The 21,080-nt window shown below is 40.7% G+C and overlaps 2 protein-coding genes and 1 long non-coding RNA gene across 18 annotated transcripts in view; 1 reads left to right on the forward strand and 2 right to left on the reverse strand.

The window, feature by feature from the left end:
- Nucleotides 1-2,916, reverse strand: part of MCF2L (MCF.2 cell line derived transforming sequence like) — a 248,239-nt gene extending 245,323 nt beyond the window's left edge. For all 11 annotated transcript variants that reach the window (XR_012900192.1, XR_012900105.1, XM_075917179.1 and 8 more), the window contains exon 1: nt 2,776-2,916. The gene's annotated coding sequence lies outside the window, so the exon portion shown is untranslated. The remainder of the gene's footprint in view (nt 1-2,775) is intronic.
- A 392-nt stretch (nt 2,917-3,308) lies between these two features.
- The window catches only part of LOC142826461 (uncharacterized), a 45,686-nt gene continuing 27,914 nt past the window's right edge, over nt 3,309-21,080 (forward strand). For both annotated transcript variants that reach the window (XR_012900596.1, XR_012900595.1), the window contains exons 1-2: nt 3,309-4,347; nt 12,490-12,584. This is a non-coding gene — a long non-coding RNA (uncharacterized LOC142826461). The remainder of the gene's footprint in view (nt 4,348-12,489; nt 12,585-21,080) is intronic.
- Nucleotides 15,708-21,080, reverse strand: part of ATP11A (ATPase phospholipid transporting 11A) — a 235,335-nt gene continuing 229,962 nt past the window's right edge. For 2 of the 5 annotated variants that reach the window (XM_006138951.3, XM_025179410.2), the window contains exon 29: nt 15,708-19,978. In XM_006138951.3, coding sequence (XP_006139013.2) covers nt 19,703-19,978 — 276 coding nt within the window. In that variant the 3' untranslated portion in view covers nt 15,708-19,702. The remainder of the gene's footprint in view (nt 19,979-21,080) is intronic. The other 3 variants (XM_025179411.2, XM_025179412.2, XM_025179413.2) reach the window with 3 other exon arrangements.

The following is a 21,080-nucleotide window of genomic DNA, read 5'->3' on the forward strand; positions in this document are numbered from 1 at the left end:
CCTCAATGTAAATTAAACACTGTGTTAGCAATCACTGGGAATAGGACAGATGATGAAAAAAATATCACAATGCCTCTATACAAAAACCAGGGACTCCACTCCTTGATTACTACATGTGTTCTGATCAGCCCATCTGAAAAAAGATATGAGAATTGGAAAAAGATACAGAGAAGGGCAAAAAAATAGTTAAGGGTATAGAACAGGTTCCATATAAGGTAAGGAGAAAAAAAAAAGAGCTCTTCATGAGTTGGGGGGTAGGAAGGACATATAATGGAGATCTATAAAATCATGAAGGACGTGGAGAAAGTGAATAAAGAAGTGCTATTTACCTCATTACATAATACATGGCCTAAAGCAGTGTTTCTTAAGCTTTTTGAGACCATGAAACACCAAACAATATTTTTTTTCCTGTTGAACACCTATGAAAATTTTCTTCAAAAAAAATTGTCAGACAAAAAAAAAAAGACAAAAACAAAGAAGTAACAAAAACAAAAAAAGAGGTCGCGGTATACCTGCAAGTTGTTCGCGGAACATAGTTTAAGAAACACTGGGCTAGAGTCACCCCTATGAGTGCATTATTCTTATACAACAGCTTTAAAATAAATATAAGGAAAAGCTTCTTCACACAACACACAGACATGGAAGGGAGGTTAAGAACAGGACATTGAACACTTTGGTTATGAAACTTGTGAAGATTTAATAGGCAGATTCTACTACCTTGCAAAAGATGGTAATTTGCATCATTTTTTCAGTATTAAAGTAGAGCTAAAGAAGTTATTTAAGAGCACATACTGAAAATTAATGCTTCATATGATTAAGTTTACAGTATTATAGCCTATTGGAGGAGTTGCCAAACTTACTGACCCTCTAAGCTACACAAAATGTTCAGAAGTTTGAGAGCCACATGGCATGCACAACCTGCCCAGCAATGTGGCACCTACCGGAGCACAAAGTTCTGCCCTGATGCTCCAAGCACGGCTCATTGAGCCCTCACTCCCTGCAGGGCAGAAGCACTAGGTTCACTTCCCACGGGCCAGAAAATGAGAAGGTGAGAAGTGAGCCATATTCATTCTGTTTTAATTAGGACTGATGTTACACTCCCATCTTTATATCCCTTCCTTTCTTTCTCTTCAAACATCTGAAGTAATGAGTTGTATGTATCTCATGAAAGCTTATGCCCTAATAAATGTGTTAGTCTTTAAGGTGCCACCGGATTTCTTGTTATTTTTAATAAGATTTAAGCCAGTGCACAAGTGTGTCCTCAATTGTCCACTAAATCAGTAGTTATTAGTTGGGGTGGGGGGTTGATGTCTGATATTAGCAACATATTTTTTCATGACAATTCTTTGTATTAATATTATCATAATGGTAATCAAACAATTTTAGTTGGTACTAAGAGACAGCCTCCCCCATAGTGAGCCCCAAAGCATTCAAAAACCCCATGAGATGGGCCTTAAAACATGATATTTTTATAATAGACTTTGGGTTCTATTTATTTCCTTTCATATTTTCAACCTTTCCTCTGCAACACAAAGGGCTAGAAAGTTAATCTCATCATTTTTAAAATGTTAAGTATCACAAACTTATGAACCTTATGAATCCAGGGACTGGGGCTTTAAGTCAGAATCAAATGTTGCAGATGTTGGCACTGATGACTGACTTCCCTGAACTCACCAGTACTACAGTACCTGTGCTTGCATTCACTTACATACAGGACTTGGGCCTTAAGAAAGACTGTTACATCTAGATGGGCCCAAAATTAGGATTCGCAAAGCCAAATCTTTACAAAGTCTAAGGGAAGAAATGTTTCCATTATTTTTAAAAACTGCTAAAGATACCTTAAACCATCTTCCCCTGTAAGCTTTGAGCTGTAAATTTGTAAGTCCCCTCCTGTTCCTAAGTGGAAACCAGAAAGTAGTACTCATTCCCAAAGGACTTCAAAGGAAAGCAAGACTGTCTAATGTATTTCAATAGTCCAAACTAAGTGAAATATAAGATGCAAATAGATACCACAGGCAGTAGTATGTATATATTCACACTCAATCTCAGGAATTATTCGCAACACTATGAAGGAGATGTTTTTAAAATATAAAATGTTAATCTAAATGCGAAAAGACACCTTTGTTCTTTTCATCAACGAAAAAAGTAAGACAAGGCTGTTCTCTTCCTACCAGACTCACTCATTTCTAAGCGCCCTGAAGAGAGGGCGCCCTGCAGTATTTATCAGATGATCAACCCGGTGTTAGACAACCGGATAGCAGATTTTTCACAAGCTAGCAGCCTAGATCGCCCCCTCCCACACACACACACCCCCCACCCCCCCACCCCCGCGAGCGCGAAGGTGGAGCGCTAGTCGCAGGCTGAGGAAGGCTGGCTCAGCCCGGGCAGCTACATCCTGGGGCAGGCGGCAGCAGAGGGCGGAGCACCTCTACCCACGAAGGGGCAGTGCGGCCACTTGCTGGCTCCTGCCTCGCTCCCAGTGGATTGAATGGGCCGGGCTCAGGCAAGAGACCTCGGCGTGCGTGTCCCCTGCCGCTCCTCTCACAGCGCCAATCACGCGCGCCCTGCCGGGACTGACCCGGTGACTCCCTGCAGCAGCTGCTCGGCCCCACGGAGGGGAGGGAGCCCGGAGAGCAGCTTTACCCCCGCGAGCGCACCGCTGCCCCCGCAGCACGGCTCTCCCGGGCAGGCACGAGCGGAGAGGGAGGCTCCCTGCTCCCAGCCACGAGTCCGGCCAGTGCATGGTGGGGGGAGGGTATCCCGGGCACCACTCACCTAGGGCAGAGCGCGGCTGCGGAGTCTGTGCACAAAGCCCGCCGAGCTGCTCCGCGTCCCCCGGGTTGTTGTCACTGCTTTGCCTTGGCAGGCGCGCCCCAGGGGAAGGGAGGGGAGAAGAGCTCTGCGCTCGGCCGCCCCTGCCCACCGCAGGCCGGGGGAGAAGGGGGCAACGAGGAGGCGCCAGGCCAAGCGCTGCAACTCCGCCCCGTGCAGCCCGCTCGCTGGGGAGCTGCAGCCCCGCCCGCCCACGCGCCTTTGTTAAGGGGGGTGGGAGCAGCCGGAGCCCCGCAGCTGCTGCGTGTGCTCCCCGCCCACCACGCGTCGGGCGCTCGCCTCGTCCCCCTGCCGGGAGAGCAGCGCGCCGGCCTGCCCCGGGTAGCGGTTTCTTCTGGGGGAGGCGGAGCAGCCGGCGCACCTGGGGCCGCCGCTTCCAACGTGGGGGCTCGCAGGGGGACACCACGAGAGGACAAGACAAAGGCACAGAAGCTGCCTTGTGCGCGGAAGGCTCTTGGAGCCCTGCCCAGCGCGGCTGGGGGGTGGGGCGGAGGAGTTGCCCCACTTGCTTGAGGTCACGCAGCCAGCGCTGACTGAGCAAGAGGGACTCAGTCCCGCTCGCAGCCCTGGGGCACTGCCTGCGTCCTGTTCGAAGGGGCGCACTGCAGCCACCCGCGCCGCGCTGGGAATCGGTCTTGGCTCCCCTTGGAGCCACAAACGAGCGAACAATCAATTTCCCCTGCTTTGCTGCTGGCCCTGTTACCGCACCTGCTGGGTTACAACACTGCGTTCATACTCGGCAAGTCACTGAACCCTCAGGGTTCTACGCTGTGAAGTGGGAGACAGTCGCGGATGTAAGGAGGGGAGGTTGTTATCTAGTTTTTTTTCCCACGAAGTCTGTCCACAATTTAAAATGATTCAAAGCGTTTAGATTTTTTAAAATATTTCCTTAACTGAGCACACGGACACGTGGATGGTGATGTTTGTTTTCCATTGGAACCCACATTCATTCCCTCAGAACTTTTCTGAAGATTTCTGTATTATTGATTACAGGTAGCACCACCTGTAGCTAACATTGCATGATACTTCCAATAGGACAATAAGGGTGGTCCTCCATCCTGTTACTTATCTTACCAATAATGATGAGAGACAGGGTATTTTCCACAAAAAGATTGGGGTTTTCCACTTGTAGCTAAGATTGCATGATACTTCCAATAGGGCAATATGTGTGGTCCTCTGTCCTGTTACTTGTCTTACACATACCGATATGAGACAGGGTATTTTCCACAAAAAGATTTGGGTTTTCAAAAGCCAGTTGTAAGAATTCAAAAATGATGCCTCAGTCCCTGGCTAGACAGTGGGAGGGGACACAAACACCTGTTGGTTGGACATTTCAAGTATTCATTAGAAGTATGACTCACCATTAGATACACTTGCTTCTCCAGGAAGAAGTTTTGTTATCTAGTAGAACAGGCATGAAATAACCTGCTTCATTCTGCAAATTGAATCATCTGCTTTCAGAAAGCAAAGGCTGGGGTCCTGGGCTGGCTGACTGGAAGTCCTGCTCTTGAAAAGGTACCTAATTGTCATTTTTCCCAGCAGTTTGGGTAGCTTGCTAGTGTGTATTTGCAGTATTATCTATTGTGTGAACAATAACACCATTGAAGGGCTGATCAAAGGTTGGGTGATGCAGACTTTCTCTTGAGTGACAACTTACCCAAATAAGTCAATTGAGTATTGCCTGAAATCAAATGCCTAATTCGTAAGGAAGTATACATACTTGTGCAGGTGCAAGTGCTTTAAGAATTGTCAGTGATGTCCTGGTTTGGTAGCAGGCTCCAATCAAGACTGTTGCAGAGAAAGTTTAAAACTGAATCAGTTATTACTGTTAACTAGGATTGTGAAACACTGTCCACATTAGATTTTTGTGTTGTATGCATATATGGACATAAACTAAGATTAAATGTGAAAAATCTCAATTTGCTCTAAGTCTACAGAATCTGTGAATAAAATATAGGTAGTCGTTAGATATTTTAGTGTTAACTATATCCTGGGGCTAATATAATTTGTGTAGGCATAGGCTTAAAAAGGATTGATTACTATAGATCCATTGAGAAGGCAGTATTGGTGAATTGCCATTTGAGTAAATGACCACGCTGACTTATGTATTAGCTTTGGATGTTTTCCTCTTAAAAAAAATGGTAAGTGTACTTTTTCTTTGGGTAAGCAATTAGTATGCAAAGAATCCTGAGAATGGGGTTGAAAGTAATCTGTTTAACCAAGGTTTACTATACCCTATCTTTCTTACAGTTAGTTGCTTGTAACTTTGCCAAACTGACATTGTGCAGTCTGAAATTTTCCATGCTAGTTGTTTGCCTTAGGCCAAACATTTTAAGCATCTTTCATCTAAAATAGTTTACATCTTTCCAGCAGGAGAGATTAGGGAAAATAAATTTTTGTACATGTTAAAGTGTGTGTGGCTTTTCTTGGTACTCTGAAGTGGTTCTCAAACTTTTTGATCTTTGGCCCACCAAGCTCAATGCAGACCTTTCCACGGTCTGAGTGCAGGAGTAGATGGGGTGGAGGTCAGGTGGGAGGTTGGTTACAGTAATAGGTTGAGGGGAGTCTGGGAAGGAGGTTGGGTGCAGGAACAGTGTGGGGGGTGAGGAAGGGAGGGTGCAGGAGAAGACTGGGGGTGCAGTGTCTCGGCAGGAAGGGGGGGCATAGGGATGTAGGATCTGGGCATGAAGAGGATGGGGGGCACTCACGGGGCTCCATGCTGCCAGATACCACCTCCCGCTGCTCCCATGGACTGTGATTCTGGCCAATGAGAGCAGCAGGGAAAGCCTCCAGGCAAGCAGTTTCCAGCAATGCTGTCCCCCCCAGTCAAGGAGTGGGAGAGCTGCAGTGTACATAGCTGCTTACTTGCCCCACAAGCCAGATCCATCCCACAGAGGGCCATGGGGCTGGAGCACCAATGCAGACTCCTCGTTGTGGGGTTGTGGGGGGGATGGGAGGGGAAGAGGAAAGCACTGAGCTCATGGACCACTCTTTAAGAACCTCTGCTCTATTGCCTTCCAGCTTTGGAGCAGGGAAAGGAGTTTAAATTTGGTATTTATCCAACTGTCAGCCTTTTGCAACCAAAATGAAAATTCACTACATGGAAGCTTGCAACTTTCTCCCAACATAAGAATGGCCATGTTGGGTCAGACCAAAGGTCCATCCAGTCAGTATCCTATCTGCCAACAGAGGCCAATGCCAGATGCCCCAGAGGGAGTGAGCACAACAGGCAATCAAAACGTGATCCCTCTCCTGTCTCCCATTTCTGGACAAACAGAGGGTAGGGACACCATTCTTACCTATCCTGGCTAATAGCTATTGATGGATCTAACTTCCATGAATTTATCTAGCTCTTTTTTGAGCCCTGTTAAAGTCCTAGTCTTCACAACATCCTCTGGCAAGGAGTTCCACACATTGACTGTGCGCTGCATGGAAAAAAAACTTCATTTTGTTTGTTTTAAACCTGCTACCTATTAATTTCATTGGGTGACCTTTAGTTCTTATATTATGGGAACAAGTAAATAAATTTTCCTCATTCATTTTTTTCGCACCAGTCATGATTTTATAGACCTCTATCAGATCACCTCTTAGTCTCCTCTTTTCTAAACTGAAACGTCCAAGTCTTTTTAATCACTCTTCAAATGGCACCTGTTCCAAACCCCTACTGATTTCATTGCCCTTCTCTGAATCTTTTCCAATGCCAATATTTTTTTTGAGATGAGGTGACCACATCTGTATGCAGTATTCAAGATGTGGGTGCACCTTGGTTTTATATAGAGGCAATAAGAAGTTCTCTGTTTTATTCTCTATTCCTTTTTTTATGATTCCTAACATTCTATTTGCTTTTCTGACTGCCGCTGCACACTGAGTGGATGTTTTCAGAGAACGATCCACAATGACTCCAAGAGCTCTCTTGAGTAGTTGTAGCTAAATTAGACCCCTTCGTATTGTATGCATGGTTGGGATTATTTTTTCCAAAAATCTGTTTGCACAAACTCAGATGCTTATTAGAGTTTGCCAGATAAATTCTCTGACAATTCCATCCACACTGAGTATGCTGCATCATCCCCTCCTGGCTTCTATGTGCAACCAGAAGGCATATGTGCCATCCTCACAGAACTACTGCCATCCTGGATATACCACTGAGCTTTCTTGAAATTGTTTCCCTAGCTGATCCCTGGTTCTGCGGAAATGCCGTTTCAAAGGGGCGGCGTTTCAAAGGGGCAGCCACCGCACAGCTGAGCAGGAGCGCAACTGTGCAGCATTGCCATTTTGAAGTATCCTTTCTCCCCTCTTTGCTGCTTCTGTCTGATAGAGGCAGTAAGGGGGTGGGGGAATCAACTAGTCCTTAACATCCTTACTTTAAGGCATAAGGGACAGGCAGCAGGATTGCCACTAGAGAAGGGCATCATCATCCCTAGAACTATCTTCATCTGTTGATCTTTATGCATTCTCATGAGTTTGGATTAGAATGCTGTATTTTCAAGTCATGAGTGTGAATAATCAGCAGATGGCTGATGCCTGTAATTGCCTTTGGGAGAAACTAAGTATTGATTTGTATTATGAGTGTACCCAGAGTCTATGTGACAATGGTGCACCATTGATCTCTCTATAAATAATAAAATATATATATATATTAGGCAACAAGACACATGAAATTTGACTGAAAAAACAGCAAGGTAAATCATATAGGAAGAAATAGTTTCGAATAACTCTTCAAGGAGGTTTCTGTATTAACTGATCTTTCAGGTAAATAGACAAAGAAATCACTAGAGGTGTGCCTGATATCTTGATGAACAGGTCTGCAGCATGCGAAACAGCAGTAAAAATCACATCATGATGTTAAGCTACAAGAAGAAAACAGAGAAAACCAGACAACACTGAAGTCAAAGGCAACAATTCTGTAGATTTAAAAGGGACAGGATTTTAATCTTGATTACATAACAAAGTACATATTACATTATCAAAAAAGGATTAGAAAAGGAGCAGTTCAATGTATTAGAAGTTTGGAGAATGCCTTCATCTGAATAAAAATGTAAAAAGCTTAAGTATAAAGTTATGGAGCAAGAAGAAATATTCTATGATGTTATATTGCATTTTAAGAGTATATTTATATTTTTGGCAGTCCAGGTGGTTCAGCTCCAAAACCAACTGTTTTAAACACATGCTGCAATTAGTAATATTAGTAATTTGGTTATACAAATAAGATGTCAAAGAAATAAGGTCTGTTAGAGTGATCTGTGTCAGTTATGTCTTGTTTTAGATCATTGCATTCTATGTGAAACATGACTGATTGAAAGGTATGGCTGAAATAAACAATGCTTGCTGAAAGCAGTAAGCCTACCCCAACATGCCGAGCATATGGGTTATAAAACTAAAGGACAGGAATAAAAAGCAGCTTCTCTCATCATTGGTGTTACAATTTGAAGTACTAAGTTATTGTTTTCAAATGAAATTGTAAGAAATATGATTGTCTGATGTCTAAAAAAAAAAGTTCTGAAGACTTCAATTTACATTCTGTCCAAAACCAGAAACTGTCAATCTGCCTACACTATCAGCTTTTGCCAGAAGAGGCAATGCAAATGAAGTGCTGGATTAGCATATTGTCATGCTTCATTTTCATAATCTATTCCGAGCTGTTTTTGTGAAAGGGGTTTTTGCGCAAAAACAAGCAGTGTGGACGTTTCCTTTTTGCACAAAAACCTCTTTTTGCGCAAGATCCTTATCCTGAGGGGATTTTTGCACAAGGGGTTTTTGTGCAAGGGGTTTTTATTTCATCATGACGCTAGTCTGGCTTTTTATTAAACAATGTAAAGGTTGAAACCCTCTAATCCAGAACTCTCTCATCCAGAAACATCCATCATCCAGAATTATTTTAGTTAGCTGGATGTCCTCCTTTCATGGGTGTGGCCAATTTTCCTGTGGTCCCATTCAGTTTTTGTACAGCCACCACTCCTAGCTCTCAGCGTTGTGTGCTGTTATTTAGCTCTCATTTACAGCATAATAAGTAGTGGAATTGTTGATAATGCTGCTAAACAATATTGACCTCCTGTGGTCCAGAAAATTCTCTTGTTTGGAACCAGTCATGAACTGAGGGTTCCAGATTGGAGAGGTTCAACCCAAACTAGAATGCTGCACAAACATGACTCTCAGGGTTAGAAGGCACCATACAGAAGTACACTGCTTTCTGATGGCTCAAAGTAGTGCTAGAAATCTTTCTTTCTGTGGGGTGAAAACATTAGCCTTTGAGTTTTTGTACTGGTGCAACGAAACAGAATACAAATCCTGAGAATTCACTGTAAATAACTGCGATTTCTTCATTAATAATGGAAGCTTTAATTTCATGGTTATTCTAAAGCTGAGTAATTCAAGGCTGCATGAATCAGAGAAACTATAAAGCCTACAGTAAACATTCTAGCCTATAGTAAACTAGTTTTCATCAACAGGGCACTGTTAAAGATTTATCTTGTTATAGATGTATGACCCTTGTGTGTTACCACACTCCTTTGGTGCCCACGCAAGTCCCTAATGAAAAAAAAAAGAGATCTTACGGTAACAAATTGGATTGTAATGCACTGGTGGGTGGAGAAATCAAATGGACAATTCACTCAAATGTATCAGTTCGTTGCAATGAACTGATTAACTCAAAGAACAAAACCTAATGGTGAAAAGTGCCATTTAATCCTATCCTCATTTCACAAACAAAAAGCAATGTACATGAATGAGTTTAAAAACCAGAACAGATCCACAGTGAAATATCGGTTTAGTTGCATGGTTCAAGAGCTCTCACTTAATTCTAAATCTTTGTTCCATTTGAATTGGCACTGTCAGAACATGGATATTGAGAGATTATTTACTTCCTTCTGGGAGGTGGAAAGCTGCAGCCTGACTGCTCTTTATTCAGTGGGGAATTCTGTGCCAAAAATTTAATAATTCTGCACGTAGTATTTTCAAATTCCACAAAATTTTGCATTTTTATTTGTCAAAAATAACACAATATAATCACACCATTTTCAATTTTTGTTATTTATTTCAATATAAATGTCAACAAGTGCATCTGTAACAATACTGACAAAAAAAAATCAGGTTTTTTGGACAATTAGATTCCTTACTAGAAAAAAGACATACAACACGCCGAATAATAATTTATTTATACTATATAGAACCCTTATTTCCCACAGATGCCAGAAACAGCAGGGTGTTGAATAAATTTTTCTGACAAAGTCCAGCCTCTTGTGTCTATATTTTTTAGTGTTTCACTTTTTTTAGTGTTCCTCATTTTTTGAGGAGTAACGTTAGTTCGAACCAAGGGGTTTGATTTGAACTAACGCATCCTGGAGCACACTTCCTGGTTCGAATCAGCTGGCGAGTGGAATAGCGCGTGGGCAGGATTATGCTAATGAAGCATGTGATATTTAAATCCCTGCTTCATTAGCAATTTTGGTCAGCTACATTTGCATCCCTAATTCGAACTAGGGAGCAAGTGTAGATGTACCCGAAGTGTCTTTCCCAATTGGGACCATGTGCCCTGTATTGACCTTGCGCCAGAATGGGCACCCCAGCCCATCAGTGATGTGTCCGTCGTTATAGTTACTGATGGCTCTGGGCAGTGGAAGGGTCTACCGGCAAGTAGGTTGGTTGGAAAAGTCCACCAGTTGAGAGACTTCAGTACTGGCGGAGGACGTATGAGGTGCTTTGTGAGGCTGTGTCAGGTTGGAATGTAGGTGGTTGCAAGCCAATGCTGTAGGCAGCGCATGTGTAGTCTCATGAATAGGACCACACAGGTTGTGGCCATCATGTGCCCCAATAATTGGAGGCACATCCGGACCATGGAAAAGCGAGTATGCTTAACCCCCTGAATGAGGTCGCAGATTGCCTTGAATCTTTGTGGTGGCAGTTAGGCTCTTCCTATCACTGACTCTAGGAATGCCCCAATAAATTCTATCTGTTGTGTGGGCTGTCTAATGAATTTTTGTATATTGATAAGCAGGCCAAGTTGGGAAAAACATTCCCTGGTAGCAGTAGTCATTGTTATAGTTTGTTGACAAGTGGAGCCCTTGATAAGACAATTGTCGAGGTAAGGGAAGATGACGTTCTGTCTTCTGAGGACGGCTGTAACTACAGCTAGCATCTTTGATAACACTCGAGGGGCCATAGAAAGATCAAAGGAGAGGACCCTGTAATGGTAATGGTCTTGACCTATGACTAATCTGATAAATCTCCTGTGGGTTGGGTGGATGGTTACATGAAAATATGCATCTTGAAGGTCGCAGGCTGAAAACCAGTCCCCTTTGTCCAATGCAGGTATGATAGTTGCCAGGGTCACCATCCTGAATTTTGTGTTAAGGATGAACTTGTTGAGTGTCCTGAGATCCAGGATTGGTCTCCATCCCCCTGGTTTTTTGACTATTAGGAAATAGTTAGAATAGAACTCTCTTCCTTGATATTCTGGGGGAACAGGTTATGTTGCCTTTTGGATGAGTAACTTTTGCACCTCTGTTCATAATAGGGACTTGTGAGATGGGTCCCTGAAGAGGAACAGGGTAGGGGGTTGGGTAGGGGACATGGAGGTGAAGGGTATTGTGTAACCTGATTTGATAATTTCCAGGAACTATTTGTCTGTAGTTATTTGGGCCCACTGTTGGTAGAAGGGTCTCAGGTGGTGATGGAAGGTGGAATTAGAATGCACTGGTGCTGTGGGATGGTGGTTCAGAAACCTCCCAAGACTTCAAATTTGTTGTTCGTGTGAAGTTGAGTGAGTGGTGGAGGACTGATTTTGCTGCGGCCTCCTCCTGTTAGGGCATTGTTTAGACCTGTTGTCATATGGCCTCTAGTTTTCTGTAATAGTTATAATTATAGTCCTTTGTCAGGGGATATACTTGTGTTTCTTATTAAGTGGGGTGTACCTCCTCAGAGTGCAGAATGTGGTGTGTGAGTCCTTCATTGAGTGTAGGACCTCATCTGTATTTGTGGCAAATAGCTGTTTTCTATAAAAGGGGAGGTCCTCCACCTTCGATTGCAATTATTTTGGGACCCCGATGACTGCAGACATGAGGCTTTACACATTATGATGGCTGTGGCTCTAGCCACAGTGTCAGCGACATCCATTGCGGCCTGGAGGGCCGTTTTTGCTATAGATAAACCGTCCTTAATGATGGACTGGAGGTGCGGTCTCTTAATGTCAAGAAGATCCTGCAGCAGGTCCTGAAGTTTAGTATAGTTGGCATGAGCATAGTTGGCCAAGAGGGCTGTATAATTTAATATTTTGAACTGTAGGGTGACAGAAGAGTACACTTTGCAGCCAAAGGTGTCTAGCCACTTATGCTCTTTGTTGTGGGGTGTAGACTTAAATTGTGGGTTCTTAGCCTTGTGATTAACCAAATCTATGAACAGTGAGTTTGGCTGGGGATGTGAGAAGAGGTCCATATCTTTTGCAGGGACAAAATATTTTCTATCCACCCGGTGGTTTGTTGGGGGAATAGAGGCTGGATTTTGCCATAGCATGTCTGATGGCTCCAGGATAGCTTCGTTGATGGGTAGAGCTATCTTCAAGGATGCCTTGGGTTGTAGTATCATCAGTAATTTGTCTTGTACTTCTTGGAGTGTAATGTCTTGTGATTGAGGTAACCACTTAAATAGTTCTTGAAATTGTTTTAGGTTATCTGCCAATGGAGAGGGCAATATCTAGAAGATTGCCTCATCTAGACTAGTGGATCTGGAGTCATGAGAGGAATTCTCTGAGTCCGAATGAGGTAAGTCATCGTTATCATTGGAACCCACTTGTGTTATTACCAAGGGCGGGTGAGACAGTGAGGAATGCACAGATGTAGTTGGAGAGCACATAGACATGTGCTGTTGTGATGTAGGAGCTGTATCTCGAGTGGTAGGCATGAGAGGAATATGGCTGGTACCCTTGTCATTATTCCCAAGGGGCCTATCAAGGCTGGAACTGTTGTGGGGGGATACATCCACGGTTGGTTGGGCCACATGGGGTGTTGTAGGGAATGATGCCAATATGAACGCCCAGAAGCCACTGATCCCGACGGAGATGAATGGCATGAAAATGCTCCTATGTCCGCTGCCATAGTCAGTGTTTGGTGAGAGCAGTGTAGGAAAGCGGGGAGCCCTTTCTGGCACGAGTGTGCCCGTGGGTATAAGACACCAGTGAGGAGCACGGTGAGCAAGCTCTTGATCTGAGCAGTGTACCTGGCTGAGGAGATATTTGTAAGTGCCATGTCTTGTGCAATGCTTTCTTATGCTGCGGGGCTAGAGCGTGGTCAAGTTCCACCTGACCAATCTGTTCAGGCACTGGAGAGGCACTTATAGGAGCTGGGGGTGGTGGCATATGTGGCTTCGTGGATGCCGCTGCCTCAGCAGCACTGACCAGTGTGGTGGGTGGATTCTCACTCAGCTCTCCAGGCTGGTGCAGACTTGTGTTTCTCTGTGGTACCAGAGACTGATGGCACCGGAGAATGAGAGGCTCTGGCCAGCACTGGTAATGAGCGTGCCGGGGAAGCCTCTGAAGCTTCTGTACTGGGGCCTGTCCTTATTGCTATGGTCATTTCTCTTACTCTCATGAGAGGACTTTTTAGGATTACCTCTTTTTGTGTCTATTCCAGAGCTTGTTCTTAGAGGGGTGTGGCTCACAGCTGGCGTGGTTCTGACTGCAGTCCCCTAGCTTCCTCCATCTGGTGTTTCTATAAAGTAACTCTAGTATCTCAAGGGTTTGAGGCAGGAACGAACAGCAGATGCTGCAACTGGTGCCAATCTCAGCCCCTCCAACGTAGTAAAGGTTCATCACTGATGGAGAAGGATCGGGGGCAGGAGATATAGTCTTGACATCATCCTTCTCCATGGTGAGAAGCTTGCTGAGGCAGGGAGAAGTAACTATACTAGCTGTAAAAGCACAAATACCAAGTTTAAACTTACTAAAAATGTTTACAGGTATTAAAAGCAGAGGAAGATCAGAATAGATATAGAGAATCCTTAGACCATGTAGTGGTAAGAAGGAAATGGAGTGGTGTATCTATTTATGCCCTGGTTCAGAGAACAACTGTGAATGCACACATCAACAGACACTACATGCTACAAATCTCTGGTCTCGGGTGCACGAAGCCTGTGCGCCAATGTGTGGACTACACATACAGACCAGCACTCTAAAAAAATCAGTTTGAAGAACACAGCTATAATTCCATCTAGCTCTTGACTTGTACACAAGTATTTGCTGAAGCCCCCAACGTTCCTATTTTTTCCGTCGTCTGTTATATCTTTATTCCACTATTTTTAGCTTGTGATACCTGGAGGAGGAGGTCACAGTATTTTTCCTTTTCCTCTAGAGCGTCTATGTTAAATATACTCCAGTGGAGCACAGATAATATCTATTCCAGAGTACAGTTGTGCAACAGTGGAAGCGCCTTCACTTACATATTTATTGTTCTTTCCCATTGAATAAGCCCTTTCCTTAGGAGGTTTAAAAGCTGTACATCATCATTCCCAACATTCAGAGCAATATCAAAGCAGAAAAATGCATTTAAAATGCCTGACAGAAATAAATACAGGGTGTAGTTGAGTAATTTGGCACATGGAAGGCAAAATATGCTTATTTGTTGAAATTTTTGTGGTAGATTTCTTGTGTCCAGGATAGAGTTTGCAGATAAGTCCTTGACAAGCCAGCTAATGGCATGGGACTTCAGGGATTAAATTCCCAGCCATAGTTCAGAGAGAACTCTCAGAAAAAATATCATTTGAGAGCTAATTAAGTGCAGCTGAGCTAGGGTCCTACCAACTCATGATCCTGAAAAATGTATCACGGACTGTGCAATCTGGTCTCCCTCATGAAATCTGGTATTTTGTGTGTTTTTACCCTATACTAAATAGATTTCACAGGGGAGACCAGTGTTTCTCAAACTGAGGGTGAGTCTACACAGCAGGGCTTAATTTGAAATAGCTCAATTTGCGTAGCTTATGTCAACTGTGTAACTTTTCAAAACTGGGAGCCTCTATACAGCACTTATTTCAAAATAGAGAACTCTTCCTCTTCCTTACTCCTCAGATGTAGATGCGGACTATGTTATTTTGAAATAATATTGCTGTGTAGACATACCCTGAGAGTCCTGACCCAAAAAGAGGATGCTGGTGGAGTTGCAAGGTTATTATTTGCGGTGGGGGGGAAAAATATTGACACCCTTATTTTTGTGCTGCCTTCAGAGCAGAGTGACCAGAGAGCTGTGGCTGCTGACCAGGTTCTCTGCTTAAAGGCAGTGCCCTGCTAGCAGCAGTGCAGAACTAAAGGTGGCAATACCGTAGCATGCTACCTTTACTTCTGCATACCTGCCTTCAGAATTTGATCAGGACAGCTACAGTTACAACAGTGTGAAATTTCAAATTTAAGTATTTGAAATAAATAATGAAATTTACAATTTTGTAAATCTTACGACCATGACATTGAACAAAATGGACTGGGAATTTGGTAGGGCTTTATCTTACCTTTACAATAGGGCTTTTACTTACAGGGGAGAAAACAGGGATTTTCCAGAGCACAGAATTCTAGGGCAAAATATATGCTACACTGTCTGGTTTATAGTTTTTTTTTAAGCTTGCTGGCTGTAAAATTGCATGGAAGCATTGCTTCACTGGTGTCCATTTGTATTAATCCAGAACTCTGATGAATCTAAGTGATTTTGTGTTTGAATCTAGGCCTCCAATGAACTCTTACTTTTATCTCTTTGCTCCTCTTCTGGCTACACATACTTCGTGAAAATGTTACACTTTTTTAAACTACTGCAAAAGAAATAAGTCTTGGTTACTGTGACCAAATCTCATTGAAGTTGACACTATCAGATGACTAATATAAAGTATGAATACAAACACATTAGTAATAGATTCAAACACTACTTTAATAGTCTATTATCTACTTACAGTTTATTTCAGGTTAATAAGAAATTATTTCATATTCACCCTTATGTGATTTTAATTGCTTATCAACAAGCGAACCCAGTCTTTAATTTTTATTTTATTGCAAACAGATTCATATCTCCTGCTTATATATTCTACAGAAACGTCCAAAATAGGAAAGAATATCCATAAACAAGTTATGATTCATCTATAGAAATGAAAGTTAAAAACAGCATTGAAAATAAACTTTACAGTAATGTATGATTATTTGACTGTTTAAATCAGGTCAATGAAGTGTTATAGGATAATCTAAATATTAGATTTGAAGGCTGATTTATTTATTTTCAGATAAATATCCCTATCATTTTACAGTTAAAAATAAATGTCAGTATTTGGTGCAGATAACTACAGACATCTTTAATGCTTAATGCACTGATAACACCCCCCCGCCGCCCATTCCCAACAGCACTTTTGCAGATTCTACTTTACATTATATAATGAGGACATTTTAAGTGACAGTGTATGCATACAATATAACAAGTCAGAAACACCACATTGTAAAGTCTGTATATTTTCATACAGTAAAAAAAAATTAAAGCTACATAAGCTTATCTTTAGATTGTTCTCCAAAGTAAAATCATGTGTACTTACATTTTCATAATACTTTGACAAATTTCTATTAAAGCTTTGTTTACAGAGACAACAGCATGATCACAATGATCCCACTGACATTTCAAAATAGTGCAGTTATTCAGTTAAACTTGTTTCCTTTTATACTTGCAAACCAGTGGGATCAAGACAAACAGGCTAATGCAAGCAACAAAGAAACTGTAAGCTTTTATATTAAGTGATTAAACAAACAATATTATACTGCATACCATACAATGAAAATGATTCCAGAGTATTTTGCTATTCGACACTGCAGGAATACATGAACTTCAGTAGCTAAGAAGCTTGAAATACTTTCTAAGTCTTCACAAACACTTGGTTGGTGCCTATCAATTCCAATACATTTATAAAAGCAGTTATGGAGATATTTTGTGTTAAAGCTGCAACAATTTGAACAAGGCAAGTGAGGAAGTTACATAGATTGTTCTTTTCTACTTCTTAGAATTTCTTTTATTATTCAAAAGTCCACCAAATGACCATGTTCCACTAATAAAACAACCTTTGAATGTTATTTAGATACAACTTACATGTACACGTGTCCTAGTTGATCCATTTACAATGAAACTCTCAAGTTTAACATCTGCTGCACTGCACTCAAGTTTAACATCTGCTGGGTAGTAACAAGGGACTGAAGCAAAGATGTATCAAGTGTAAATTAATTTTGAGAACATATGCCTTTTTCATTAGATGGCATACTTTTGCAGACAAATATAGCAGTTACTTAAAAGATTTATTAAGTTGAAGCAGAAATATCTATTTAAATGCATCTGATGCCCTCTCTAAAATGAGTTATTTAAATAAAACTATTTTGTCCTTTAAACAACTCCACAAAGTGTTTAGCCTATATAAAATCTCTGTTAATGATTTCTCGGTCAAAATCGGGCTATAAGAAGGTTGCCATAAATTGTTTTGTTAGTAGGCAGCAAAGGAATGAAGCATTTTCAAGAATATCAAGTAAGAGTTTTCTTATTTAAGGCTGAAGGATGGAAATGAGAAAAAAATTAAAAAGGATGAAGCTTTACAAAATAAAAAAGTTAGAGTAATAGTATATAAGCAGAAATGTATACACTAATCACTACTACCATACATAGCATCAAAACATCAATTGTTTGGGTGAGATTGACAGAACAAGAGACTTAAATTTATAAATTTAAACATTCATTAGAATTTTAACATTCAGATACAACTCGACTGTAAACTAAATTTTAAGTGGCCAAAACTCATAAATATTAAAAAAGCCTTCAAAACAGATACTTAAAAATAACAGATATGGTGTATTAACAAATGTATGCATAAACAAGATCTATAAATAGCTATAGTATGAAAAATATTTCAGTGCAAAGGCAATTTTGAGATTTCTAAAAAATACATTACAAATTATTTGTTAACTGCACACAGGAAATTTGTCACTACTACCGGTATAAAACTTAAACCCATATAAGGTTTTTAAAAATATATATACACACACACACCAGTGTTTTATGTAGGGGACAGTTCTAACTGACTGACTTTCAAGTATTTAATGGCAAATATAAATATATTTATATTTTGAATATTTCAGTATGTGACAAATACGATGGCATTGTTTGAAACTGAAAACTGCTACATGTTAAATGGTGAAGATGCCCTAGTATTCTATAGCACAGTGAATAAAGATGTCACACTTCTTTTCTTCTTCTCTCTAATCTTTGGTATAATGAAGGTTTCACAATTCACTGTTTTAAAATTCTAGCTGTTTTTCCCAGTGTTTCTTAATAGTTGGTCACAGGTTGTTTTGAAGAGTTCATTGGAAGTGTTTGTGTGAAACATTTTCTAGTGAATTGATTTCACTTTTATTAAAAAAACCACATGTACTTCTAAGTTTTACACAAAAATGAAATTGTCCCCTTATCTACAGCATTAAAAATATCTGCAAATAATGCTTTCATCAAGTTTTCTAATAAAGGCAACAGTTCTGATCTCAAATATTTAGTTTCCATCTAAAAATAACATTTAACTATGGGCCTGCCAGAAGCATTACTGGAAATGCTTGTTTATCAGTTATTAACGATGGATACATTAAAATAGATCAGCTTGAGATTAAACCTCCAGGCATTTTTACACCCCAAATAAAACACTGGAGAAAAACCAAGCAAGTACATATCTAAGTAAAAACAACATAAAATTAATGCTGCAGAGAATTGGAAGTGCAAGCTGGCTGTACTGCTTTAAATAATTCATATAGCTTCTAGTCAGACTCATTTCTATGAGAAATGTTTTAACCCATAGTAATAGATACATGCCATCTAGTGGTTATGTCTCAAAAGACTAACAAATGTATACTAGTTTCTTCATAAAATACGTATTAGCCATTGAATCAAATTAAGAATCAAAGAACAAAAATGGAGATATTAAAAGAATCCTATTTGGGTAATATAAAAGGTGGGTTTTGAACAATTACTTCCCATCATTGGAAAAAGCATAACCTGCCTAATGCCTTCTAATATGCATACATTTAAAATCATACACATATACTTTTCCAGAGGGTAAGTAAGCGATAGGAACACTGATTAATTTATTCTTAAGTTCACAGACATTTTAGGCTAAATTCTTAAATTCAGTAACTGAGTAAATGCCAATATTGATGCTTTTATGTATTTGACAACCAGCTTGATGCCATATAGTATGTATCTAGTCTAAGCATACTTTAGTTTGTCTGCCTTTCTACAGAGGGAACGAACTTAATACCATACATAGCTCTGATTTGACCACTTGCAAGGAAGTGAATATTAGAGAGTTGTTTCTTGAAAGCAAATTTGCACAGACAAAACAGCAGTTTGTTTTACAGAAAGAACAAAGAAAGAAAAAGGTACAGAGGAAAATCAGGAAGAGCATTTGTTAAATATTCTTTAAGTGACTTTCACTGGAGTTATCTGAGGTCATTGCTTCTGGCTTAAAATTTGAAGTGCTGATCTCAAAATGTAGGTCAATGACAAACTATATACTTCAAGTAATACAGACTATGACTAATGACAACAGAAGCAACAAATGCACAAAAGTCTTGACACAATGATGAAGAGAATTTCTAGTGCTATCAGTCTCACAGTACCAGACTGTGCTGATTGTTCATTGCTGCAGCAGTTCAAAACACAAAAAGGAGCCAACAGGCCTGAAAAGATTCATACTTGTAGCTCTTGATCCTATTTATCTGCACATTATTTCAGACAGGAAAAGCCAAATGTATTTTAGTACAGTTCTGTGACATGTTTCCTGTTTTTGCAAAAAAGGAAAAAGAAAAATGTTCTTAAAGGCTTGAATTGGTGATCTGTCATACGGATGTTTCCAAACCTGACCCACTGTAGCAGTACCTTGCACTGGAATTGCAACGGTTATTTGAATAGCCACGGTTATTTGAATAGCCAAAGATAGATGGAAGTATTGAATAATCATTGCCTCTCCAGTACGTAAACATTTTTTTAGAATGAGAATTAGACCTCCTGGCTGGGGAACTGCTGCAGTCACTGCTCTTGTATCTTGGGTTTTTCAGAGAGGCCAGAGGTGTGAATTCTGAAATGTGGTCCCGACAGCGCCTGGACATAATCTGCTAAAAACAAAGAAACAGTACCCAATAAATGGAGAATAAAATAATTAAATATCTTTAAAGTGTCCTTTCATAGAGGCACTATGCCTTTGGCACACACATACTACTCAGTTCAGTACCACTGTATGGCTTGTTTTTTTCTGTCAAAGGGGCATTCCTCCAATGATGAGCAATCAGGTACTTTCTACATGATTAATTTTTAGGGCTGTCAATTGACCTGCGTTTAACACAGAACAGGATTAACATGATCGTTTTTTAAATTTGTTAAATGCAGGTGTTAATGCTGTGCTGCCCTTTGAAGTTGCACTCCAGCGCTTCAAAGGGGCAGCTCAAGCAGAGCCGGGGATCAGCTGGAGTCCCCAGCTCCACTGTTGCAAAGCCCCTTTGAACTGCCATTTTGGCACTTTAAATGGACAGCGCATTAAGAACCGGGGATCAGCTGATCCCCAGCTCCGCTGTTGTAAGGTCATTTTGAAGCTCCAGATTACCCACATTGTAGTACTGTGGTGTCAGGAAACAGTGATGCAATCATGAGAAGAGGGAAAGTGGGAAGTAAGGTATATTCATGGGACCAGATGGGAGATTATTTGGGTAAGTCAGCTGGTATTAATAAAGACACTATAATAATTAATTGTAAGCATATCATTGCATGGCATCATTAGAAGGGTAGAATTAAGGTTCTTTCTGTATTTTAACTATGCTTTTATGTACCTAACCGTAAAATTAAAAGAAATCAAAACAAGTTAAACTTCAGATGTTCTGGGTTTACAATGCCTGTTTTGGAGATAATTACAAAATACTTGTATGATTTTTTTTTACCTTAACTTACCACTGTGTGCTTTCAATTTCAAAGCAATTTAATGCAGTTTTTCATCCAGGAATATATATCACACGAAAGGCATAATACATGGAGCTCTATGTTTCAGTTTTCATTAATATCTGTAGCATTTTAAGACTGTTTATGTCTGACATCTTGTTTTATCTGTATTTGGTCTATAAATGTGTCTGAGAACAACCTGGGCTGTGATGAATAAACTGCTAATGGGTATTACTTCTATGTACACTATGTATTCAACTCCCAAGATATACCATAAGAACAAGTAGT

Source organism: Pelodiscus sinensis, chromosome 1 (genome assembly GCF_049634645.1).
Source record: "Pelodiscus sinensis isolate JC-2024 chromosome 1, ASM4963464v1, whole genome shotgun sequence".
NCBI lineage: Eukaryota > Metazoa > Chordata > Testudines > Trionychidae > Pelodiscus > Pelodiscus sinensis.